General features: G+C 51.8%; 1 protein-coding gene across 7 annotated transcripts in view; it reads right to left on the bottom strand.

Moving 5' to 3' along the window:
* The window catches only part of ppfia3 (PTPRF interacting protein alpha 3), a 151,718-nt gene that overhangs the window by 49,604 nt on the left and 80,458 nt on the right, over nt 1-21,656 (bottom strand). For 4 of the 7 annotated variants that reach the window (XM_059640441.1, XM_059640439.1, XM_059640445.1 and 1 more), the window contains 6 exons: nt 20,678-20,809; nt 19,168-19,230; nt 15,134-15,219; nt 13,625-13,772; nt 4,393-4,622; nt 517-757 (listed from right to left, as the gene is read on the bottom strand). In XM_059640441.1, coding sequence (XP_059496424.1) covers nt 517-757; nt 4,393-4,622; nt 13,625-13,772; nt 15,134-15,219; nt 19,168-19,230; nt 20,678-20,809 — 900 coding nt within the window. The remainder of the gene's footprint in view (nt 1-516; nt 758-4,392; nt 4,623-13,624; nt 13,773-15,133; nt 15,220-19,167; nt 19,231-20,677; nt 20,810-21,656) is intronic. The other 3 variants (XM_059640442.1, XM_059640440.1, XM_059640443.1) reach the window with 2 other exon arrangements.

The raw sequence follows: 21,656 nt of genomic DNA, 5'->3' as shown, positions 1-21,656 counted from the left end.
TCATAACTGATCTATGTTCACTGTGCTTGATGAGTTAAGCCTGGGCGTGTACTCAGAGCAAAGTGGACCACCTGGTTGGAAGATATTAGAAGTCAAGTCGTCAGCATGAATTTTGTGACTGCAGAGGTATTTGGAAACTCTTTGTAGCAAAATCATTGAGGATCCAGTGTCATCTCTACACTGTTCAAAGACCAAAGATATAAAATGTACAAGCGACAAGCAAACCTACATTCAAGTTGCACAGAGGGGCGAGCTCAAGAAGGTAAACAGCTGGCTCTAGCTCCTGCTTCTTCTCTCCTGGCTCAGTATGTAGCCTTCACAGTCTTGAAACCCTGGTACACGCAGGCTCGGCTGCCCACCTCCCTACTCACACCAGCTGCCCCACACACACTCTCCCTCCCTCCTCCCCCCATTACCCTCCAGCTCCTCCCCGCTCTGACAGACCCTCAGAGTGAACAGCTCCATTCCTTGCCTGTGGATGGGGGTGGGGGGGTGGGGGCAGGTAGATACACTTACAGCATTGCCCACACTGAGCCGATCAGAGTCTCGGGCGGGACTGTGCGGCGTCAGCCTTGGGGTGGAGTGCCCGCTGTTCGGGGGCGAGGGGCTGGCGAGGGTCGATGCAGTGACGGAGTGCGGGATAGTGGGGGCCGAGCGATACCGACCCGACTGCGGCCCCTCCAGTGTGCCGCTGCCCACTCGGCTCTCAATCTCCTCCGCTCTCAGTTCAGTCGTCTCCTTCTCCTCCTGAATCATCCTGGAACAAACAGACAGACAAGGAAGGAGGGGTGAGGGTGGAAGTGCAGGAGAGAGGGTAGGAGGGGTGGGGGTGGAAGTGCGGGAGACAGGGAAGGAGGGTGAGGGTGGAAGTGCAGGAGAGAGGGAAGGAGGGGTGAGGGTGGACGTCCGGGAGACAGGGAAGGAGGGGGAGGGCGGAAGTGCGGGAGACAGGGAAGGAGGGGTGCGGGTGGAAGAGCAGGAGACAGGGAAGGAGGGGGAGGGCAGAAGTGCGGGAGACAGGGAAGGAGGGGGAGGGCAGAAGTGCAGGAGACAGGGAAGGAGGGGTGAGGGTGGAAGTGCAAGAGACAGGGAAGGAGGGGGAGGGTGGGAGTGCAGGAGACAGGGAAGGAGGGTGAGGGTGGAAGTGCAGGAGACAGGGAAGGAGGGGTGAGGGTGGACGTGCAGGAGACAGGGAAGGAGGGGGAGGGCGGAGGTGCGGGAGACAGGGAAGGGGGGAGGGCGGAAGTGCGGGAGACAGGGAAGGAGGGGTGATGGCGTAAGTGCGGGAGTCAGGGAAGGAGGGTGAGGGTGTAAGTGCGGGAGACAGGGAAGGAGGAGTGAGGGTGGATGTGCGGGAGACAGGGAAGGAGGGGTGATGGCGGCAGTGCGGGAGTCAGGGAAGGAGGGGGAGGGCGGACGTCCGGGAGACAGGGAAGGAGGGGGAGGGCGGAAGTGCGGGAGACAGGGAAGGAGGGGGAGGGCGGAAGTGCGGGAGACAGGGAAGGAGGGGTGCGGGTGGAAGAGCAGGAGACAGGGAAGGAGGGGGAGGGCAGAAGTGCAGGAGACAGGGAAGGAGGGGTGAGGGTGGAAGTGCAAGAGACAGGGAAGGAGGGGGAGGGCGGAAGTGCAGGAGACAGGGAAGGAGGGTGAGGGTGGAAGTGCAGGAGACAGGGAAGGAGGGGTGAGGGTGGACGTGCAGGAGACAGGGAAGGAGGGGGAGGGCGAAGGTGCGGGAGACAGGGAAGGAGGGGGAGGGCGGAAGTGCGGGAGACAGGGAAGGGGGGGAGGGCGGAAGTGCGGGAGACAGGGAAGGAGGGGTGATGGCGTAAGTACGGGAGTCAGGGAAGGAGGGTGAGGGTGTAAGTGCGGGAGACAGGGAAGGAGGAGTGAGGGTGGATGTGCGGGAGACAGGGAAGGAAGGGTGAGGGTGGACGTGCGGGAGACAGGGAAGGAGGGGTGAGGGCGGAAGTGCGGGAGTCAGGGAAGGAGGGTGAGGGTGGACGTGCGGGAGACAGGGAAGGAGGGGTGAGGGTGGACGTGCGGGAGACAGGGAAGGAGGGGTGATGGCAGAAGTGCAGGAGACAGGGAAGGAGGGGTGAGGGTGGACGTGCGGGAGACAGGGAAGGAGGGGTGAGGGTGGACGTGCTGGAGACAGGGAAGGAGGGGTGAGTGTGGACGTGCGGGAGACAGGGAAGGAGGGGTGATGGCGGAAGTGCAGGAGACAGGGAAGGAGGGGGAGGGCGGAAGTGCGGGAGACAGGGAAGGAGGGGTGAGGGCGGATGTGCGGGAGACAGGGAAGGAGGATCTCCCAAGCGCGTGTGGTAAGCTGTCAATCCTCCTGCCCAGTTACCAGCAAACCCCAACAGGTGAGAGCTCGCCGTGTCACTGGCTATTAGGTAATGGATCGTAATCTCAGAGAGAGAGAGAGATTGAGAGTGGGAGACACAGAGGAGGAGAGAGAGTGAGTGGCAGAGTGTGGGAGACACAGAGAGAGAGAGAGAGTGGCAGACACAGAAGGGGAGAGACAGAGAGAGAGAGAGAGAGAGACAGAGAGTGGGGTACAGAGAGAGAGTGAGAGGCACAGAGTGAGAGCGACAGAGAGTGGGAGACACAGAGGGAGAGAGTGGGACATAGAGTGAGTGAGCAACAGAGAGTGGACGGCACTGAGAGAGACAGCGACAGAGAGTGGGAGACACAGAGAGAGAGAGTGACAGAGAGTGGGAGACAGAGAGAGAGAGAGAGAGAGTGGGAGACACAGAGAGAGAGAGAGAGAGAGTGACAGAGAGTGGGAGACACAGAGAGAGAGAGCGACAGAGAGTGGGAGACACAGAGAGAGAGAGAGAGAGAGTGACAGAGAGTGGGAGACACAGAGAGAGAGAGAGTGACAGAGAGTGGGAGACACCGAGAGAGAGAGAGAGAGAGAGAGTGACAGAGAGTGGGAGACACAGAGAGAGAGAGTGACAGAGAGTGGGAGACACAGAGAGAGAGAGAGAGTGACAGAGAGTGGGAGACACACAGAGAGAGAGAGAGAGAGAGTGACAGAGAGTGGGAGACACAGAGAGAGAGAGACACAGAGAGAGAGAGAGAGAGTGACAGAGAGTGGTAGACACAGAGAGAGAGAGAGTGACAGAGAGTGGGAGACACAGAGAGAGAGAGAGAGAGAGAGAGAGAGAGAGAGAGAGAGAGTGGGAGACACAGAGAGAGAGAGAGTGGGAGACACAGAGAGAGAGAGAGAGAGAGTGACAGAGAGTGGGAGACACAGAGAGAGAGAGACAGAGAGTGACAGAGAGTGGGAGACACAGGGAGAGAGAGCGACAGAGAGTGGGAGACACAGAGAGAGAGAGAGAGTGACAGAGAGTGGGAGACACAGAGAGAGAGAAAGAGAGAGAGAGAGAGAGAGAGAGAGAGAGAGAGCGAAAGACAGATATGGCAACAGAGAGCTCCACAGAGACAGACTCACGCAGAGTGACAAAGAGAGACAGACACAGCAACAGAGTACGAGATGCACAGACTGACAAACTCACTGAGACAGCTGGCCGACATAAGAATGCAAGAACTGGGAGTTTATGCTTCAGTTACAGGGGTTTTGGTGAGACCATGTCTGGAGTTCTGTGTACAGCACCAGTCACTTTATTTAAGGATATGTGCTGGAAACAGTTCAGAGAAGGTTTATCAGACTAGTGCCTGCGATGAGTAGGTTGCCCTATGTGGAGAGATTTGGACAGGCTGAGCTGGTATCTACTGGAGTTTACAACAGTAAAGAGGTGACCTCATTGCACCGTATAAAATCCTCAGGGGTCTTTCTCCTGTGGGAGAATCTAGAATTAGGGTGTCGCTGTTTAAAAATAAGGTGTCGTCCCTTTTTACACACACATGTAAAAGGAGAAATTTTTTCTCTCAAGAGGGTCATCAATCTTTGGAACTCTCTTCCTCAAAAGGCAGTGAAAGCAGAGATTCTGAATGTATTTAAGGCAGAGGTGGAGTGATTCTTGGTAAACAAGAAGGAGTGAAAAGGTTATCAGAGGAATGCGGGACTGGAGAGCCATGGGATCAGCCATGAATTGATTCAATGGTGGGGCAGGTTGGAGGGGCTGAGCAGCCTCCTCCTGCTCCAAGTTTATACTGCATGTGGGTTATGTTGGCCTTTTATTGCACTTATATATGCCAGGCTGTTATGTGTGGGTACAACAGTCTCTCCAGGACACAAGAGAGGATATTTCCGCTCACAAGTGAGTTCATCAGCAGGTTAGTGTGTACAAACACAAACAAACTCTCTGTCTCTCTCTCTCTCTGTGAGTCACAAACAAAACCACTAATGAATGGAAACACTACTCGCTAGTATCTAGGTGACAGGTTGGAAACGCCAAGCTTCTTTGGCTGAAGCTCTCTTACCTGATTTCCTTATTGATGGCCTCTAACTGCTCCTGAAGCATCAGAGCGAGGGTCTGGACATCAGTCTGGCCACTTGGTGAAAGGACATCGGCCGAGCTGAACATCGTCTCGCGGTCGTCATCCTCCATGTCCGAGCCATCCACGTCGCTCTCGAATGCTTGGGCGACATTGGCCAGCACATTTGCCTGTTGGGCACGTTCCCACTCCTGTTCGTTCAATGTCTGTACCTGCTCACAACGGACAACCTGTTAGCGGGAGACACAGTACTGGGCCCAGCCCTCAGGCACAGCCAACTCGCACTGGACCCGACTCTCATATAGAGGCAACTCACACTGGGCCTGACTCCCAGATACAGGCAACGTGTACTGGGCCCAGCTCTCAGGGACAGTCAACTTGCACTGGGCCCGGCTCTCAGGCACAGTCAACTCGCATTGGGCCTGACTCTCAGATACAGGCAACTTGCACTGGGCCCGACTCTCAGATACAGGCAACTTGCACTGGGCCCGACTCTCAGACACAGCCAACTCGCACTGGGCCAGACTCTCATACACAGCCAACTCACATTGGGACTGAATGTCAGATACAGGCAATGTGTACTGGGCCCAGCTCTCAGGCACAGCCAACTCGCACTGAGCCCGACTGTCAGATACAGGCAACTCACACTGGGCCCGACTCTCAGACACAGCCAACTCACACTGGGCCCGACTCTCAGACACAGGCAACGCGCACTGGGCCCCGCTCTCAGACACAGCCAACTCACATTGGGACTGACTGTCAGATACAGGCAACGTGTACTGGGCCCAGCTCCCAGGCACAGCCAACTCGCACTGGGCCCGACTGTCAGATACAGGCAACTCACACTGGGCCCGACTCTCAGACACAGGCAACTCACACTGGGCCCGACTCTCAGACACAGCCAACTCGCACTGGGCTCGGCCCTCAGGCACAGCTAACTCGCACTGGGCCCGGATCTCAGACACACACAACGCACACTGGGCCCGGCTCCGAGGCACAAGCAAGGCGCACTGGGCCCGACTCTCAGACACAGGCAACTCACATTGGGACTGACTGTCAGATACAGGCAACATGTACTGGGCCCAGCTCTCAGGCACAGCCAACTCGCACTGAGCCCGACTGTCAGATACAGGCAACTCACACTGGGCCCGACTCTCAGACACAGCCAACTCACACTGGGCCCGACTCTCAGACACAGGCAACGCGCACTGGGTCCCGCTCTCAGACACAGCCAACTCACATTGGGACTGACTGTCAGATACAGGCAACGTGTACTGGGCCCAGATCTCAGGCACAGCCAACTCACACTGGGCCCGACTGTCAGATACAGGCAACTCACACTGGGCCCGACTCTCAGATACAGGCAACTCGCACTGGGTCCGACTCTCAGACACAGGCAACTCACACTGGGCCCGGATCTCAGACACAGGCAACGCGCACTGGGCCCCGCTCTCAGACACAGCCAACTCACATTGGGACTGACTGTCAGATACAGGCAACGTGTACTGGGCCCAGCTCCCAGGCACAGCTAACTCGCACTGGGCCCGACTGTCAGATACAGGCAACTCACACTGGGCCCGACTCTCAGACACAGGCAACCCACACTGGGCCCGACTCTCAGACACAGCCAACTCGCACTGGGCCCAGCCCTCAGGCACAGCTAACTCGCACTGGGCCCGGATCTCAGACACACGCAACGCACACTGGGCCCGGCTCCCAGGCACAGCCAACTCGCATTGGGCCTGACTCCCAGGCATAGGCAACTCACACTGGGCCTGACTCCGAGGCACAAGCAAGGCGCACTGGGCCCGACTCTCAGACACAGGCAACTCACATTGGGACTGACTGTCAGATACAGGCAACATGTACTGGGCCCAGCTCTCAGGCACAGCCAACTCGCACTGAGCCCGACTGTCAGATACAGGCAACTCACACTGGGCCCGACTCTCAGACACAGCCAACTCACACTGGGCCCGACTCTCAGACACAGGCAACGCGCACTGGGCCCCGCTCTCAGACACAGCCAACTCCATTGGGACTGACTGTCAGATACAAGCAACGTGTACTGGGCCCAGCTCTCAGGCACAGCCAACTCACACTGGGCCCGACTGTCAGATACAGGCAACTCACACTGGGCCCGACTCTCAGATACAGGCAACTCGCACTGGGTCCGACTCTCAGACACAGGCAACTCACACTGGGCCCGGATCTCAGACACAGGCAACGCGCACTGGGCCCCGCTCTCAGGCACAGCCAACTCACACTGGGCCCGACTGTCAGATACAGGCAACTCACACTGGGCCCGACTCTCAGATACAGGCAACTCGCACTGGGTCCGACTCTCAGACACAGGCAACTCACACTGGGCCCGGATCTCAGACACAGGCAACGCGCACTGGGCCCCGCTCTCAGACACAGCCAACTCACATTGGGACTGACTGTCAGATACAGGCAACGTGTACTGGGCCCAGCTCCCAGGCACAGCTAATTCGCACTGGGCCCGACTGTCAGATACAGGCAACTCACACTGGGCCCGACTCTCAGACACAGGCAACCCACACTGGGCCCGACTCTCAGACACAGCCAACTCGCACTGGGCCCAGCCCTCAGGCACAGCTAACTCGCACTGGGCCCGGATCTCAGACACACGCAACGCACACTGGGCCCGGCTCCCAGGCACAGCCAACTCGCATTGGGCCTGACTCCCAGGCATAGGCAACTCACACTGGGCCTGACTCCGAGGCACAAGCAAGGCGCACTGGGCCCGACTCTCAGACACAGGCAACTCACATTGGGACTGACTGTCAGATACAGGCAACATGTACTGGGCCCAGCTCTCAGGCACAGCCAACTCGCACTGAGCCCGACTGTCAGATACAGGCAACTCACACTGGGCCCGACTCTCAGACACAGCCAACTCACACTGGGCCCGACTCTCAGACACAGGCAACGCGCACTGGGCCCCGCTCTCAGACACAGCCAACTCCATTGGGACTGACTGTCAGATACAGGCAACGTGTACTGGGCCCAGCTCTCAGGCACAGCCAACTCACACTGGGCCCGACTGTCAGATACAGGCAACTCACACTGGGCCCGACTCTCAGATACAGGCAACTCGCACTGGGTACGACTCTCAGACACAGGCAACTCACACTGGGCCCGGATCTCAGACACAGGCAACGCGCACTGGGCCCCGCTCTCAGGCACAGCCAACTCACACTGGGCCCGACTGTCAGATACAGGCAACTCACACTGGGCCCGACTCTCAGATACAGGCAACTCGCACTGGGTCCGACTCTCAGACACAGGCAACTCACACTGGGCCCGGATCTCAGACACAGGCAACGCGCACTGGGCCCCGCTCTCAGACACAGCCAACTCACATTGGGACTGACTGTCAGATACAGGCAACGTGTACTGGGCCCAGCTCCCAGGCACAGCTAACTCGCACTGGGCCCGACTGTCAGATACAGGCAACTCACACTGGGCCCGACTCTCAGACACAGGCAACCCACACTGGGCCCGACTCTCAGACACAGCCAACTCGCACTGGGCCCAGCCCTCAGGCACAGCTAACTCGCACTGGGCCCGGATCTCAGACACACGCAACGCACACTGGGCCCGGCTCCCAGGCACAGCCAACTCGCATTGGGCCTGACTCCCAGGCATAGGCAACTCACACTGGGCCTGACTCCGAGGCACAAGCAAGGCGCACTGGGCCCGACTCTCAGACACAGGCAACTCACATTGGGACTGACTGTCAGATACAGGCAACATGTACTGGGCCCAGCTCTCAGGCACAGCCAACTCGCACTGAGCCCGACTGTCAGATACAGGCAACTCACACTGGGCCCGACTCTCAGACACAGCCAACTCACACTGGGCCCGACTCTCAGACACAGGCAACGCGCACTGGGCCCCGCTCTCAGACACAGCCAACTCCATTGGGACTGACTGTCAGATACAGGCAACGTGTACTGGGCCCAGCTCTCAGGCACAGCCAACTCACACTGGGCCCGACTGTCAGATACAGGCAACTCACACTGGGCCCGACTCTCAGATACAGGCAACTTGCACTGGGCCCGACTCTCAGACACAGGCAACTCACACTGGGCCCGGATCTCAGACACAGGCAACGCGCACTGGGCCCGGCTCCCAGGCACAGCCAACTCGCATTGGGCCTGACTCCCAGGCACAGGCAACTCACACTGGGCCCGACTCTGAGGCACAAGCAAGGCGCACTGGGCCCGACTCTCAGACACAGGCAACTGACACTGGGCCTGACTCCCAGGCACAGGCAATGCACACAGTGCCCAACTCTCAGACACAGGCAACTTGTACTGAGCCTGACTCTCAGACACAAGCAACTCGCACTGGGCCCAACTCCCAGGAACAGGCAACTCGCACTGGGCCCGACTCCCAGGAACAGGCAATGCGCACTGGGCCCAACACTCAGGAACAGGCAATGCGCACTGGGCCCAACTCCCAGGAACATGCAACATGCTCTGGGCCCGACTCCCAGGAACAGGCAACGCGCATTGGGCCCAACTCCCAGGAACAGGCAACGCGCACTGGGCCTATGGTGCCAAGGGGCATGCCCTCTCCAAGATTTCTATTAAAATTGATTTATATAAACATGAGATCATCACAGGCTCTCAACCCACCTTCCCCTTAAACAACCCCATTTCCTCACAAAGCCAGGAAATCACCAGTAAGAACGAGGCACAAGAGGAAATCTATATGTAACTAAACAACAGTCAAAGGCTGCGGTGAGGCCATCCTGAGAAAGCTGGCTGTGGGTAGCCTGTGTTTCACTGGTTTTGCAAAGCAGCAAGGGGAGACATTTACTGTGGGCTCCAGCTGGCCTGAGCCTTCCTTCAAATGGCTGTGTAGTTTCACTGGCACAACAGCGTGGTCAACATCAACAAGCATGCAACCCGTCACAGAGAAATGCAATGACCTGTTTCACTTACGTGCTGCAGAATCCGAACAGAAGCAGGGAGACAGAGACAGACACATCCTGTTAGCATTTTGTAGAAATATCACTAGTAACCCAGAGGGTCAGGCTAATGGTCTAGGGATCTGGGTTCAAATCCCACCAAAGTCAACTCATTCAATGAATAATTCTATGAACCATTTAATGAATATTTCTGTAATTAGTCCCTAAGGGTGGCAATCTATCATAGATTGTTGGAAAATATTCACGCAGCTGAGTGATGTCGCTTTCGTAAAGAAATCTGTCATTCTTACCTATCCTGGCCCATATGTGACTCCAGATCCCTCAGCGATGTGGGTGATATTTAACTGCCCTCTGCAATGGGCAAGTCCACCATTTAGCTCTAGGACAACTAAGGATGGGCAACTCATGTTGGTCTTGTCAGTGTAGAGGAAAGGGTTCATTGCACTCTCACTCTAAGAACAGCTGCATAAGGAACATGAGCTAACGTGAAACTGGGACCAGAGTCCCTGGGTTCCAGTCTTACCTTCCCAACAAGATGGAATTTCTTCCCTCATAGGCTAGAGAATCGGTGAAATCCTTTAACACAGAGGGCTGTCAGGGCTGTATTGTTAAGAACATTCAAGGCTGAGATTTTTAATCCGTGAGGGATTGGAGGATTATGGGGAAAAGGCAGGAAAGTGGAGTTGAGGGTGATCAGATCAACCACGATCTCAGTGAATGGCAGAGTGGACTCGATGGGCTGAATGGCCTAATTCTGTTCCTACCTTTTGTGCTTTCACGTTTAATGAAGCTGGATAATGTTCCGGCACCAGAATGCTGACATGATCTTACTACAGCCAGTAACATCCACAAACAAGTTAGGAACAGGAGGAAATCATTCTGTCTCCTAAAACCTGGCCCAGAAATCAATCAGATCATGGCTGGTGGTTCCCCTACCTCCATATCCCCTCCATATCCCCTTCTCAACAAAAAAACCTATCAGCAAAAGCAAAATGCGGCTGAAATCTGAAACAAATACAGGGAACACTGGAGAAACTTAGCAGGTCTGGTAGCATCTGTGGAGTGAGAGAAACAGAGTTAACATTTCGGGTCTAGAATGAAAATTCTGAAGAAGCATATTGGGCTCAAAATGTTAATTCTGTGTCTCTCTCCACAGATCACAGAATCCCTACCGTGTGGAAACAGCTCATGGATCTGCCTCGACTCTCCAAAGACCACCCAACCAGACCCAAACGCCCCACTCTATCCCCAAAACTGTGCATTTCCCCATGGTTAATCCACCTGATGTACACATCCCTAGATACCATGGGGAAAATTTAGCATGGCCAATCCACCCTAACCTGCACATCTTTGGACTGTGGGGGGAAACTGGAGTAAACCCACACAAACATGGGGAGAATGTGCAAACATTGTACAGATAGCTACCTGAGGGTGGAATTGAACCCAGGGCCTTGGTGCTGTGAGGCAGCAGTACTAACCCCTGGGCCACCGCACCACCCAGCTGTTGCAAGGCCTGGCAACCTCCTTCTTTGAATCCTCAATTAACCCTCCTGCATCCTGAACCTTTTAAAGGAAGGGAGTTCCAGAGTTTCACTCCCCAACATGAGCCCAATGGTCCAGTTCCTGGGTTAAAGCTGTGTTCCTGTTTGTTCTCACCTCACTGGCCGGAGGAACACCTTTCAACAACTAGGCTGTCAAATTCCTTTTTATGTGGTGGACGCCTCGATCCGATCACTCCTCCGTCTTCGAAGCTCAAGGCTACGTTTCACAGCTTTGATTTTCTATTTTCTCCTCAATGTTTCCCACTTTTCTTACCATCGGTTCTGGAGATGCTTTGTTGTTATTAGTGGTTTTTGGAGAACATGTGCATAAAAGATGGTGCAAATTTGTTCATTTTAAAGTCTGAGCAGATGTCTGGGCTTGGTTTCATTATTAGAAACATTCACTCAAGAGGACACTTTGATTAACCCAGCATTAACATCACTAGAGATCGGATTAATTGATCACATGCATATTGCTGTTTGCTGCCTATTAGTTGCAGTGTCCCCTACATTAGAACAGGGACTACATTTGTAAAAGTACTGTAAAGTGCTTAGCGATATCTGGTGGTTGTCAAAGACACGATGTAAATGTCGGATCTTTTTGAACACAACCTGTTCAGAGGTACTACGACACAACTTCTGGAGCAGATGAGACTTGAACTCAGACCCCCTAACTCAGTGGTACGGACATTATCACGGGTGCCACAAGAGCAGCCTAAATGCATTCCTTTAATTGGGAAGCATTCGCAGGGCAATGGAGAGCTGGGGTTTGGGGCCAGTAAGCTCTTCGGGGGAGCTGGCACAAAGATGAGAGCCTGAATAGCCTCCTGCAGTTCTACTCAATGGTTCCAAGCTGAAACATTGCCACGAGTTCCTGTACATATTAAAATATTGGCAAAAAGCAGGGAATTGGGATTCAAAGGGCATTAAATTAATTTTGTTTCAATCACACGTTTGGGAGATCTGGAATCTGTTGCCTGAAAGTGAGTGGATGCAGACGTAACATGAATATTCAAAAAAAGAACTGGATATAGACGTGAACCAGAAGAATTTGATGGGCTAAGGGGCAAAACACAGGTGGGCATGATGAAACGGCAGTTCTTTCAATAGGTTAACTCAATAGGCTAAACCACATCTCCCTTGTTCCTATCTTTGTTCAGAGGATATGGACCTTGCTGGCAAGTTCAGTATTTATTGTCGATCCTTAATTGCCCTTGGGAATGGTGGTGAGCTGCCTTCTTTATCCACTGCAGTCCATGTGTTGTAGGAACTTTTAGGGAAGGAATTCCAGGATTTTGAGCCAGTGACACTGAAGGAATGGTGATATATCGCCAAGGCAGGATGGGTGAGTGGCTCGAGGGGCACTTGTGCCCAGGTATCTGCCGTGCGTGGAGAAAGCAAGATCTGCAGATGCTGGAGTCACAGAAAAGAAGGGTCCCAGCCCGAAATGTCAGCTTTGCTGCTCCTCTGGTGCAGCCTGGCCTGCAGTGTTCCTCCAGCTCCCACACTGTGTTGGACCTGCTGCCCCTGTCTTTCTAGGTGACAGTGGGCATGGGTTTGGAATGTGCTGTCTGAAGAGCCTCGGTGAGTTGCCGCGTTGCATCTTGCAGATGGTACACACTGCTGCGACGGAGCGCCAGCGGCAGGGGGAGTGAACGTTTAAGGTGGTGGATCAGGTGCTGAGGAAGTCGGATGGTTTCGAGTTGGTCGCTGGAACCGCGCCCATCCAGGCAGGTGGAGAGCACCCCCACCAAACTCCCGAGGATGGCGGACCGGCTTCGGGTGAGGACTGCTGCGTCATTCTGTTTCGAACTATGTGCCAAAAACAGAATGGTCCGTGTTAATTGGGCAGCTCCAACAGACAGGAATTGATTCGCCGTCTTGTTGCACACTTGCAACAAACCTGCAACAATGCAGAGCGACCTATGTGAACTGGTACTCAACAGATTTAGACAAGTAGTTCGAATCGAAAAATTGCTGATCGAGCGAGTCGCCTTCAGCTTCAGAAAGTCGCTGACATTCAGAATCATTTGAGCCAATTTGACAGAGTGCTCTGATACGCAGTACTCCTATCACCAGCTTATCACAGAACCTCACTGCGCAGGAGATGATAATTTGACCAAATGTGTCTCCCTGTCACTCTCCTCCTCTGAGAAAGAGCTTCTGCTCCCCTCTCTATCTCCATGATTCTGCAATTTCTGGCTTTTTGAAGTACTTATCCAATTTCCTTTTGACAATGCCGAGTAAATCTGCTTCCATGCCCTTTCAGTCACTGCATTCCAGATCTTAGCTCACTGTATACAACAGCTCTCATCGCTCCTGTAGATGTTTTGCTAGTTATCTTCAATCTGCTTTGTCTGGCTGCCAATTTTGTTGCCAGTGGCAACGGTTTCTCCTAGTCTATTCTGTTGAAATGTTCATTATAGTAGAAAACACCTCTGTCAAATGCCCCCACTATTAACATTCCCTGTTAAATCCTCATCTTAACCTTCCCCATTTTCAGGTTATTAATGGCATTCCAAAAAGAAGCTCATTGTCATCATTAATACATACAGCTCATGAGCAACATTGAGATGCTCAATTAATGGGCTAGTGCGGGCATAACAGGCCAAATGGCCTTTTCTCTGTGTCATAACACATCTGAGATTCTGAGGCAGTGCTGTCCAACACTCATTGATAACAGGTTGGAACCAGGCTTCAGGAACTGAAAGTTTACCTTCGATGGGTCATCCTTCAGCGCTGCCCACCGTCCTTTGTGGGGTCTTCGAAGGACCCCTGTGGTGCTATAGATGTCCATGTGGCTGCCCACAGGAATGCCGGAACTGTGAGAGTATCTGAGCTCTGAAGCACTCCCTGGCAGTGACCTGTTGTACCAAAAAAGGCAAGCAATAAACAGCAGTGCAACTGACGAAACAAAGCTAAGAAAACTCGTTGTACCTTTCAAAATGAATTTACTGAGGGAGTGTACACCTGTTGTGGCGGGTTTGCCTGTTTTCAAGAAGGAGTTACATATAATTCCTGGGGCTAAAGGGATCAGAAGGGTGTGGGGGAAGAAAGCAGGAACAAGGAGACTCAGTTGGATGAGCAGTCATGTTTAAATTGAAAGGCGGAGCAAGTTCGAAGGGCTGAATGGCCTACTCCTGCTCCCATTCTCTGTAGAGTCTTCAGAGTTACCTGGAGGTGGCCAAGAGATATCCCAATGAGAATCCTATGCTGGAAGAGTCTCTGGTCTTAGCTGCCAGTGAGACTGGTCCCCATCAACACATGCCCCATTCTGAGCCTCAACAAACAGGTACTCAGCCCAGGGAATCCCTGGAGAGTGCACTGGGATGAGAGAGTGTAGCAAAGACTTTTATGTACTCTCATCAACTACAACATACATTTAGATGGTTGCTTGAACGCAAGGAAGTGCTCAGCTGGACCAAAGTCAAATGAAAACTGACACTGTTTTGATACAGAGACATGCTTTTAAAATATTTATGCCTCGTCCTCATCAGGGCAGATACATGAATTCTAAATTTCAAAGGGAACAACAATTTATAATGCACGAGAAAAGGGCGCTGATTGGATGACAGTTGGAGGCCATTCATCCCATCAAATGTTTTGTTAAAAGATTATTCTTTCATGGGCTGTAAGTGTCACTGGCAGGGCCAGAATTTGTTTCCCATCTTGGACTGGATAACGACAAAGGGCGATTAAGAGGAAGCCATGGGAATTGATTTGCTCCGTGTGTGGAATGACTCATTGGATGCTGAGGAGTACCAACAGCATGGGCTCAATTCTCATCATGGATGAGGTCCAACATCCAGAAGAAAATTACAGCGATGTAATAAATATTTTATTTTTGCATTTTTAATATTTTACTCCCTTTCAATTATGAGCAAATAAAATATCAGAGATGGGTCAGGGCAAAATCCGGTTTCGTTAACCATCACAGTTAATCGGTTAATAAAGTGTCTGTTTATTTTCCAATTCTTGTGCAGGAGGGACCAATGGTGGGGCGGGGAGGAGGGGGTGTGGAGTGGGGGGGGCAGTCCAAGTTGAGAGGTCATGAGACGGCACCTCTAGGAGTGTTCCCATCCACGAGTGAGAAGTGCAGTTGTCTTGGGTTTGGGGTGGTTGACCTCGGATGGAGCTCAGGGAAATGTTTCACTGGTCACTACTGGCAACGCCAGGGCTTTGCAATTCATGGCTCCCAAGCGAACCTGACTTTTGCTCTGTTTACCTCGAGTAAGCATCCCGAATGCCCGTCTTTGCTCTCAACTGCTCCAGTTCCGTCTGCATCCTCTCCACTTCGGCCATCAACTGCTCCTGTGAGGAGATAAAGTCGGCCAATCATCCCAATGCCAGACCAGCCAATCCCACTGGCTCTGCAACGTTCGAACCACCTCTCATTTCGTCAAGGTCCCTGGTGACCCGTGGCAGAAGTGCCAGCGATCGGTCAGAATTGGCACCTTTGTCCCAGGGCGTCACATGTCCTACAGAGACGTGATTACAGCAGTGCAGTGCCGAGGGGGTGCTGCATTGTTGCAGATGTCTTATTTGCATTACCAGCCAAGGTTCAGACTGAGAAAAACAATAATGTTGAAGGCTGGGTCAGGGATTCTCCACAGGTATATTCTACCGTTCATACCCCACCCAACAACAACAGGAACTGAGATAACAAGGTGAAGAGCTGGATGAACACAGCAGGCCTAGCAGCATCAGAGGAGCAGGAAGGCTGGCGTTTCGGGCCTAGACCCTTCTTCAGAAAACCTGCTCCTCTGATGCTGTCTGGCCTGCTGTGTTCATCCAGCTCTACACCTTCTCATCTCGGATTCTCCAGCATCTGCAGTTCCTGCTATCCCTGAAACAACAGGAACTGGTTATTTATCCCACAACCGTTTGTCGGATCCTGCTGTGCACAAATTAGCTGCCAGATCTGCCTGCAAATCCTAAATCCAGAGACACATCTACATAAAGCAGACTGGCACTGCGGTACTGAGGGAGAGTCAAACTCTACAAGATACCATTTTCCCAATGCTCACCCAAGATAGGCAAAATCCTGTCAGAAGGAGGCAAAAGATCCCCAGACACCACTTCCAAGTCGATAGGGGAGAGACCCCAATGTCCTGTCTGATATTTATCCCTCAACCAACATCAGTAAAGACTAATTGTCTGGTCATTATCTCATTGTTGCTTGCTGACAGTAAATTGGTTTCCTGTGCTTTGCTCCAATCTACAACAGTGCACACACTTCAAAATGCATTTTCTAGGCTGTAAAATGACTATCATAGCCTCCAGAGATAATGGGAACTGCAGATGCTGGAGAATTCCAAGACAATAAAATGTGAGGCTGGACGAACACAGCAGGCCAAGCAGCATCTCAGGAGCACAAAAGCTGACGTTTCGGGCCTAGACCCTTCATCAGACCCTCTGATGAAGGGTCTAGGCCCGAAACGTCAGCTTTTGTGCTCCTGAGATGCTGCTTGGCCTGCTGTGTTCATCCAGCCTCACATTTTATTTTCATAGCCTCCAGATGCCTAAGAGTCCTTCCAGTTCTTTATTTTGTTGTGAATTGTACAGTGCAACCTGCACTCCTTTGTGTAGCAGCCGTGAACATATCTATACATTACACAGGGAAGGCAAATGGAGCAAACATTCAGTCAGTTAAATAAAATATGTCAAACGGCACCAACCACACAATTTATTCAACATTGAACTCCAAACAATTCAGAGTCATCCAGTCCCAGTGACCTGCATAGCAGCAATCTACAGTCAGCAACATAAAGAGGCCATTCTGCCCCAATCAAACTGTTCTATCATTCAATTAGACCATGACCGAGCTGTAAGTCAACTCCATTGACTCCTATTTCCTTTATATTCTTTCAGACTGTTGAAGGTTTCAAATCCCCAGTTGACAGCAGGGGAAGCTTCTTTGGGGGGGCGGGTTTTGGGAGGGAGATGGAAGGGTTTGCTCAATACACATGACCCTCTGAGTTCCCGAATGTCCCAGCTCAAATTTCATGATCTGTCCCAACGTTCATGGTTTGCCAATCAGAGGAAAGCGTGTCTCCATAAAGGATTCAGACTGTGTTCAGGAGGGGGTTTATGAGTGAAATATCCTGAAAAGCCTGAATATTGGAACAAACAGCCTGCTCTTTTCATCACCATTTACTGGAACATCGGAACGGGGGAGGCCAATCAGCCCCTTGAGCCTGTTATAAGATCATGGCTGATGTGTGATTGACAGATCTCTAAATATCATTGGTTAACAAATAAAACCTATTAATCTGAGATTTAAACTAACCCAATTGAGCATCAATTGCAATTTGAGGAAGATAATTCCAATTTTTTCTACCATCCTTTTGTGTGCGGTAATATTTCCTGAGGGTCTGATTTCCATATTGTCTTAGTGGATGGTTACTGAGTTAAAATCACCCCCATCATGCCATTTCAGAAAAACCTGGCTCAAACTCTAGCCTCAAGATCTCACTCCCAAAGAAATAATTTGTAAACGGTTTGTATTTGTGAATGTGGTTTGGCAGCTCTATACAATCCAGCAGCATTAAAATAAAACACCGCATGCATATCGTGCATCGTTACTGAAGGAAGGAGAGAGTTCACTCGCACATAAACCCACATCCTCACCCACAGTATTGCCATGGAGCCTGCGGATACCAGTTCCTTCTCTGTCTCTTTTCCCCCCTCACCACCTCCCCCTGAACCCAGGGATAATGCCATCTGTAGTGATGCCACCCCCACTGTTGTGGTCAGCTCACTCAGCACCAGCCATGAAGGAAACCCGGTGCCTCCAGCTCTGTGTGTTTTGTAGTGACACTGAGTTGTGCCTTCGTCTGCTTGAAGGACCTTAGCGATGCTGCTTTCTAATCGTTCACTACCTTCATCTTTAAAATGTTAATATATATTTAAAAGTAAGTGTGTTGTATAATTAAATCAATAAAGAAATATTTACAATGCAGACCTCATGCTTGATTATATTGGAAACTGATCATTCGTTATCTGTATGTTAAAAGACAGAAGGGCAACTAAATGTTGTCTCATTGTTTACCTGACTGACCAGTACGGATTTGGTGTTTCTCTTCAATTTCTGCTGCTAACCAGAATCTTCAGTGGCTGGCCCTAGTATAAACCAGGAGAGGAGCAGCTGTGGCACTGGTGGAGATGTTTACTGGGCAAAGGTACATTTTTCCACCCAGAGGATGGTGCAGGGTCTGGATTGCACCTGCCTGGGAGGGTGATAGAGGCAGGTAACCTCGAACCTCTTTAAAAAAGGTACTTGGGTGAGCACTTGAGATGTCACAACATTCAAGGCCAGAGGTCAAGTGGGCTAGTGGTAGGTTTGGCATAGTTTTGGTTCATTGGGTTTCCTCCATGTTGAGTGATTCTCTGGTCAACTCACTGAACCTTTTTAACATTTTAGACATGAGGGCATACTCAGTGGAGTTGTATTAACCGATGGAAAGACAGTGGGTCAGAGACTGGGAATTCTGCAGTGAGTAACCCAACTCCAGGCTTCCCCACAGCCTGCCCACCCACTGCGAGGTACAAGCCAGCCCAGCGATGTAACAAAACCTAAGAAACAGAAGCAGGTTCAGGCCATTTGTTCCCACAAGACTATCTGCCATTCCTCAAAGTCGCAGCTTATCTGACCAGGCCTCACCTCCCTGGTGCCAGCTCCTCACTACCCTCCCTGTTACTTCAACATCCAATCTGCCTCCTGTTTAAATACTTCTGGTCATCTGGGCTCCCTCATTCTCACAACATCCATTCTGGAGTCCGACTTTCACAGATGTGTGTTGGAGTTGAGCGTTACAATCGCTCAAAGAGCAGTGTTGCTCCCATAGTCGCTTTAAGGGGTCAGAGGTATCACACTGAAAGGTCGGCATTCAGCCCTTGTAGATATCCTCGAGTTCTGGAGGGGAGGGGGTATACACACAAGCCCCTGACCCCTCCTTCCATCCTATCAGCTTGCCATCCATTGGCCACCCTTGAAAGCTCAGAGGTCTGAACTGCAAAAGCCTCTGTCCAGTTGTCCAGAAGCTGATTTCCAGTTGCGCACACCACTAAGTTCCTCCTCCCACACTTCTTCCCGCTCCCAGGTGCGAAGAGCGATTCTGGCCAATAAGTCCCTTCACTTCCGAGATCGGTTGTGGGAAACTGACCCAGTGATCCATTCAGGATTGGAGCCCCCTTGGCTCTTGGCCCAGCGCTGAAGGATTTTTGAGCAACCCCATTTAGCCCAAGCGGAGAAGATACCTTGTTGAGTAGCACTTCCTCCTGCACCTTTTTGATGTTAGAGAGCTCCTGACTTAGTGCGTTCTACGAGGCGAGGCGTTAAAAACGGAAAAGAAAGAGACAGAAAAGGAAAGACAGAGGTTAGATTTTCTTAGCTGTCAGGCTAAGAGGAACGGAGAAGTTGTCACACAAAATGCACAGCAGACAAAAACATGACAGAAATTGCTCCCATCATAGAGGTGTAAAGCAAGTACAGTAACAAGAATGTCCTGCGGTACAGCAGGTAGTGTCCTGTCTCTGAGCTAGGGCTGCTGGGTTCAAATGTCACTCCTGGCCTCAATGGCCAAGCAAGGTGGGTTTATAATGCCACTGAATGGATCGTGTATTAACACACAAATCCTTCCAAGAGGCCACCAACAAACAAGTGGTAGAATCAGAAGAGATTTCCGGTCATCCCAGCGAGGGAGAGAAATCCAGACCTCTCCCAGTGGCCTGCTGGTTGCCACAGCAACGTACCCTTCCCAAATGAACTGGAGCACACCGCCAATGAAATACATCATGGGTGTGAATGTTCAAACACATTCCTGTTGTTCATTAGGTACACCTCAACAGCGACATCCCTAAATATCTCCTATCGCAGAAATCCCTGAAGGGGGCTAACCTGCGAGCTGATAGTGTAAACCTGCTGGACTATCTAGGGCAGCCCTTTCGCTGAATGTGAAGGGCCAAATGGCCTCTTCCCGAGCTGCAGAATTCAACACCCATCACATCTCCCCAGGCAGCCACACCTCAGTCACAAGTTCAGGGCCCAGCGACTCCAGCACAAACTCTACACTGACACTCCCAGTGCCCAGGGCTGCGGGAATGCCGCACTGGTCCTCTTCGCTGGATGTGAAGAACACCTTGGCGCTGTTGTGAAACAAGTGAGGGGATTCCTGACAGGGGCCCTGGACAATATTTATCAATTAACTAACTTTATTCAAATATTGATGGACAACTTCACAATCACATCGCTTTTTGTGGGATCTTGCTATGTGTGCAAGCTGACTGCACGTTCCCATTCCGTTAACACGATGGGATGACATTATTGAACATAAAGAAGACTTCGCTGGCTGTGAACCCCGATGTGATGCGGAAGGCTCTACATAAATGCAACCATCTGCTTCACTCAGCCTGTAATCTGTGTGGGCCATTATTCCCCCTGAGTTATTCTGCACGCTTGGTGATTATGTTCATCGTCTGAACTGATGCTGCTTCTTCAACCCTGTCCATCAGCAACGTTCCCGTTCATTCGGTTTTGGATGTTGGAAGGTGGCGTAGATCAGTCGGCCAACCACCAACCCCCATCCCCAACCACAGCCAATCAACTATCAATCCCTTACCTCAATCTCATCTTCCCATACAGTACCCATCTCCCTCGATGTCTTCCTATCGATCTCTGTCATTCCTGTCGAGTGAGAGGTGCGTGGCCTCCCCCCCAGTTCACCGCCTCTCCGCACCACACATTTCCAGTTAAGAGGTGGATTCTCACCTTCTCCTCCAGGGCTGCCATCCTCTCCTTCAGGTGGAGCTGTAGCCGCTCATTGGATTCAGAGAGGAGCCTGTCGACAGTCTCCGATAGGCGCTTATTATGTTCATCGTTCATCTTCTCCCGCTGCCGGGCCTGCGCACGAGAACAACACAGGCTTTAGACCCCCAGCCTGCACAGGCTCACAACGTGCTGGGGCAGAACATCAATGACACAAGTCTCCACCACCTCTCCCTCCCTCTCCCCTTCTTGTGGCTGGAGAAGCTCAGCAGGTCTGGCAGCATCTATGCAAACACTGGAACGGGGTTAAATGTTTCCAGTCTGATGTGACCCTTCTGCAATTCAATCCTGATGAAGATTAATTAGGAATTAGAAATGTTAGCTCTTGTTTCTCTCTCCAGAGGTGCTGCCAGACCTGCAGAGTTTCTCCAGCATTCTGTGTTTGTTTCGGATTTCCAGCATCTGCAATATTTTGCTTTTATTCAAGTGTTTAAGATCTGCTAGGTTTCCTCCCAGGAGGTCCTTGTGCATGGAAGCCGGGATGAGTTCGGCGATAAATGTTACTGGGCTAGGATTCCAGAGGCCCAGGATAATGCCCTGTGAGGACCTGGTTACAAATCCCACCACAACAACTGAGGATATCAGGAATCAGCTCCATGCAGTTTTCATTGATTTCAAAGGATCTTACAATTGGGAAAGTCAGGTGCCAACTGGAATTGAATTTCAACTAAACATAATGTGATCCTAGGGAGGTGTCTCCACCTCTGGGCCAGAGCCTCCAGGGTTCAAGATCTGCATTAGGAGTTTCAAGGAAGGAGTGTTCATGATCCAGCCCCACATCCTGATAACCAGGTCAGGAAACCTTCTGCCACATTCCCAAATGGGCGTGTGTGTGTGTGTGTGTGTGTGTGTGTGTATGTGTGTGTGTGTGTGTGTGTGTGTGTGTGTGTGTGTGTGTGTGTGTGTGTGTGTATGTCTGTGT

This window comes from Stegostoma tigrinum, chromosome 38 (genome assembly GCF_030684315.1).
Source record: "Stegostoma tigrinum isolate sSteTig4 chromosome 38, sSteTig4.hap1, whole genome shotgun sequence".
Lineage (NCBI taxonomy): Eukaryota > Metazoa > Chordata > Chondrichthyes > Orectolobiformes > Stegostomatidae > Stegostoma > Stegostoma tigrinum.
Note: the sequence above shows the minus strand (reverse complement) of the source record. Positions and strands in the feature narration are given on the sequence as shown.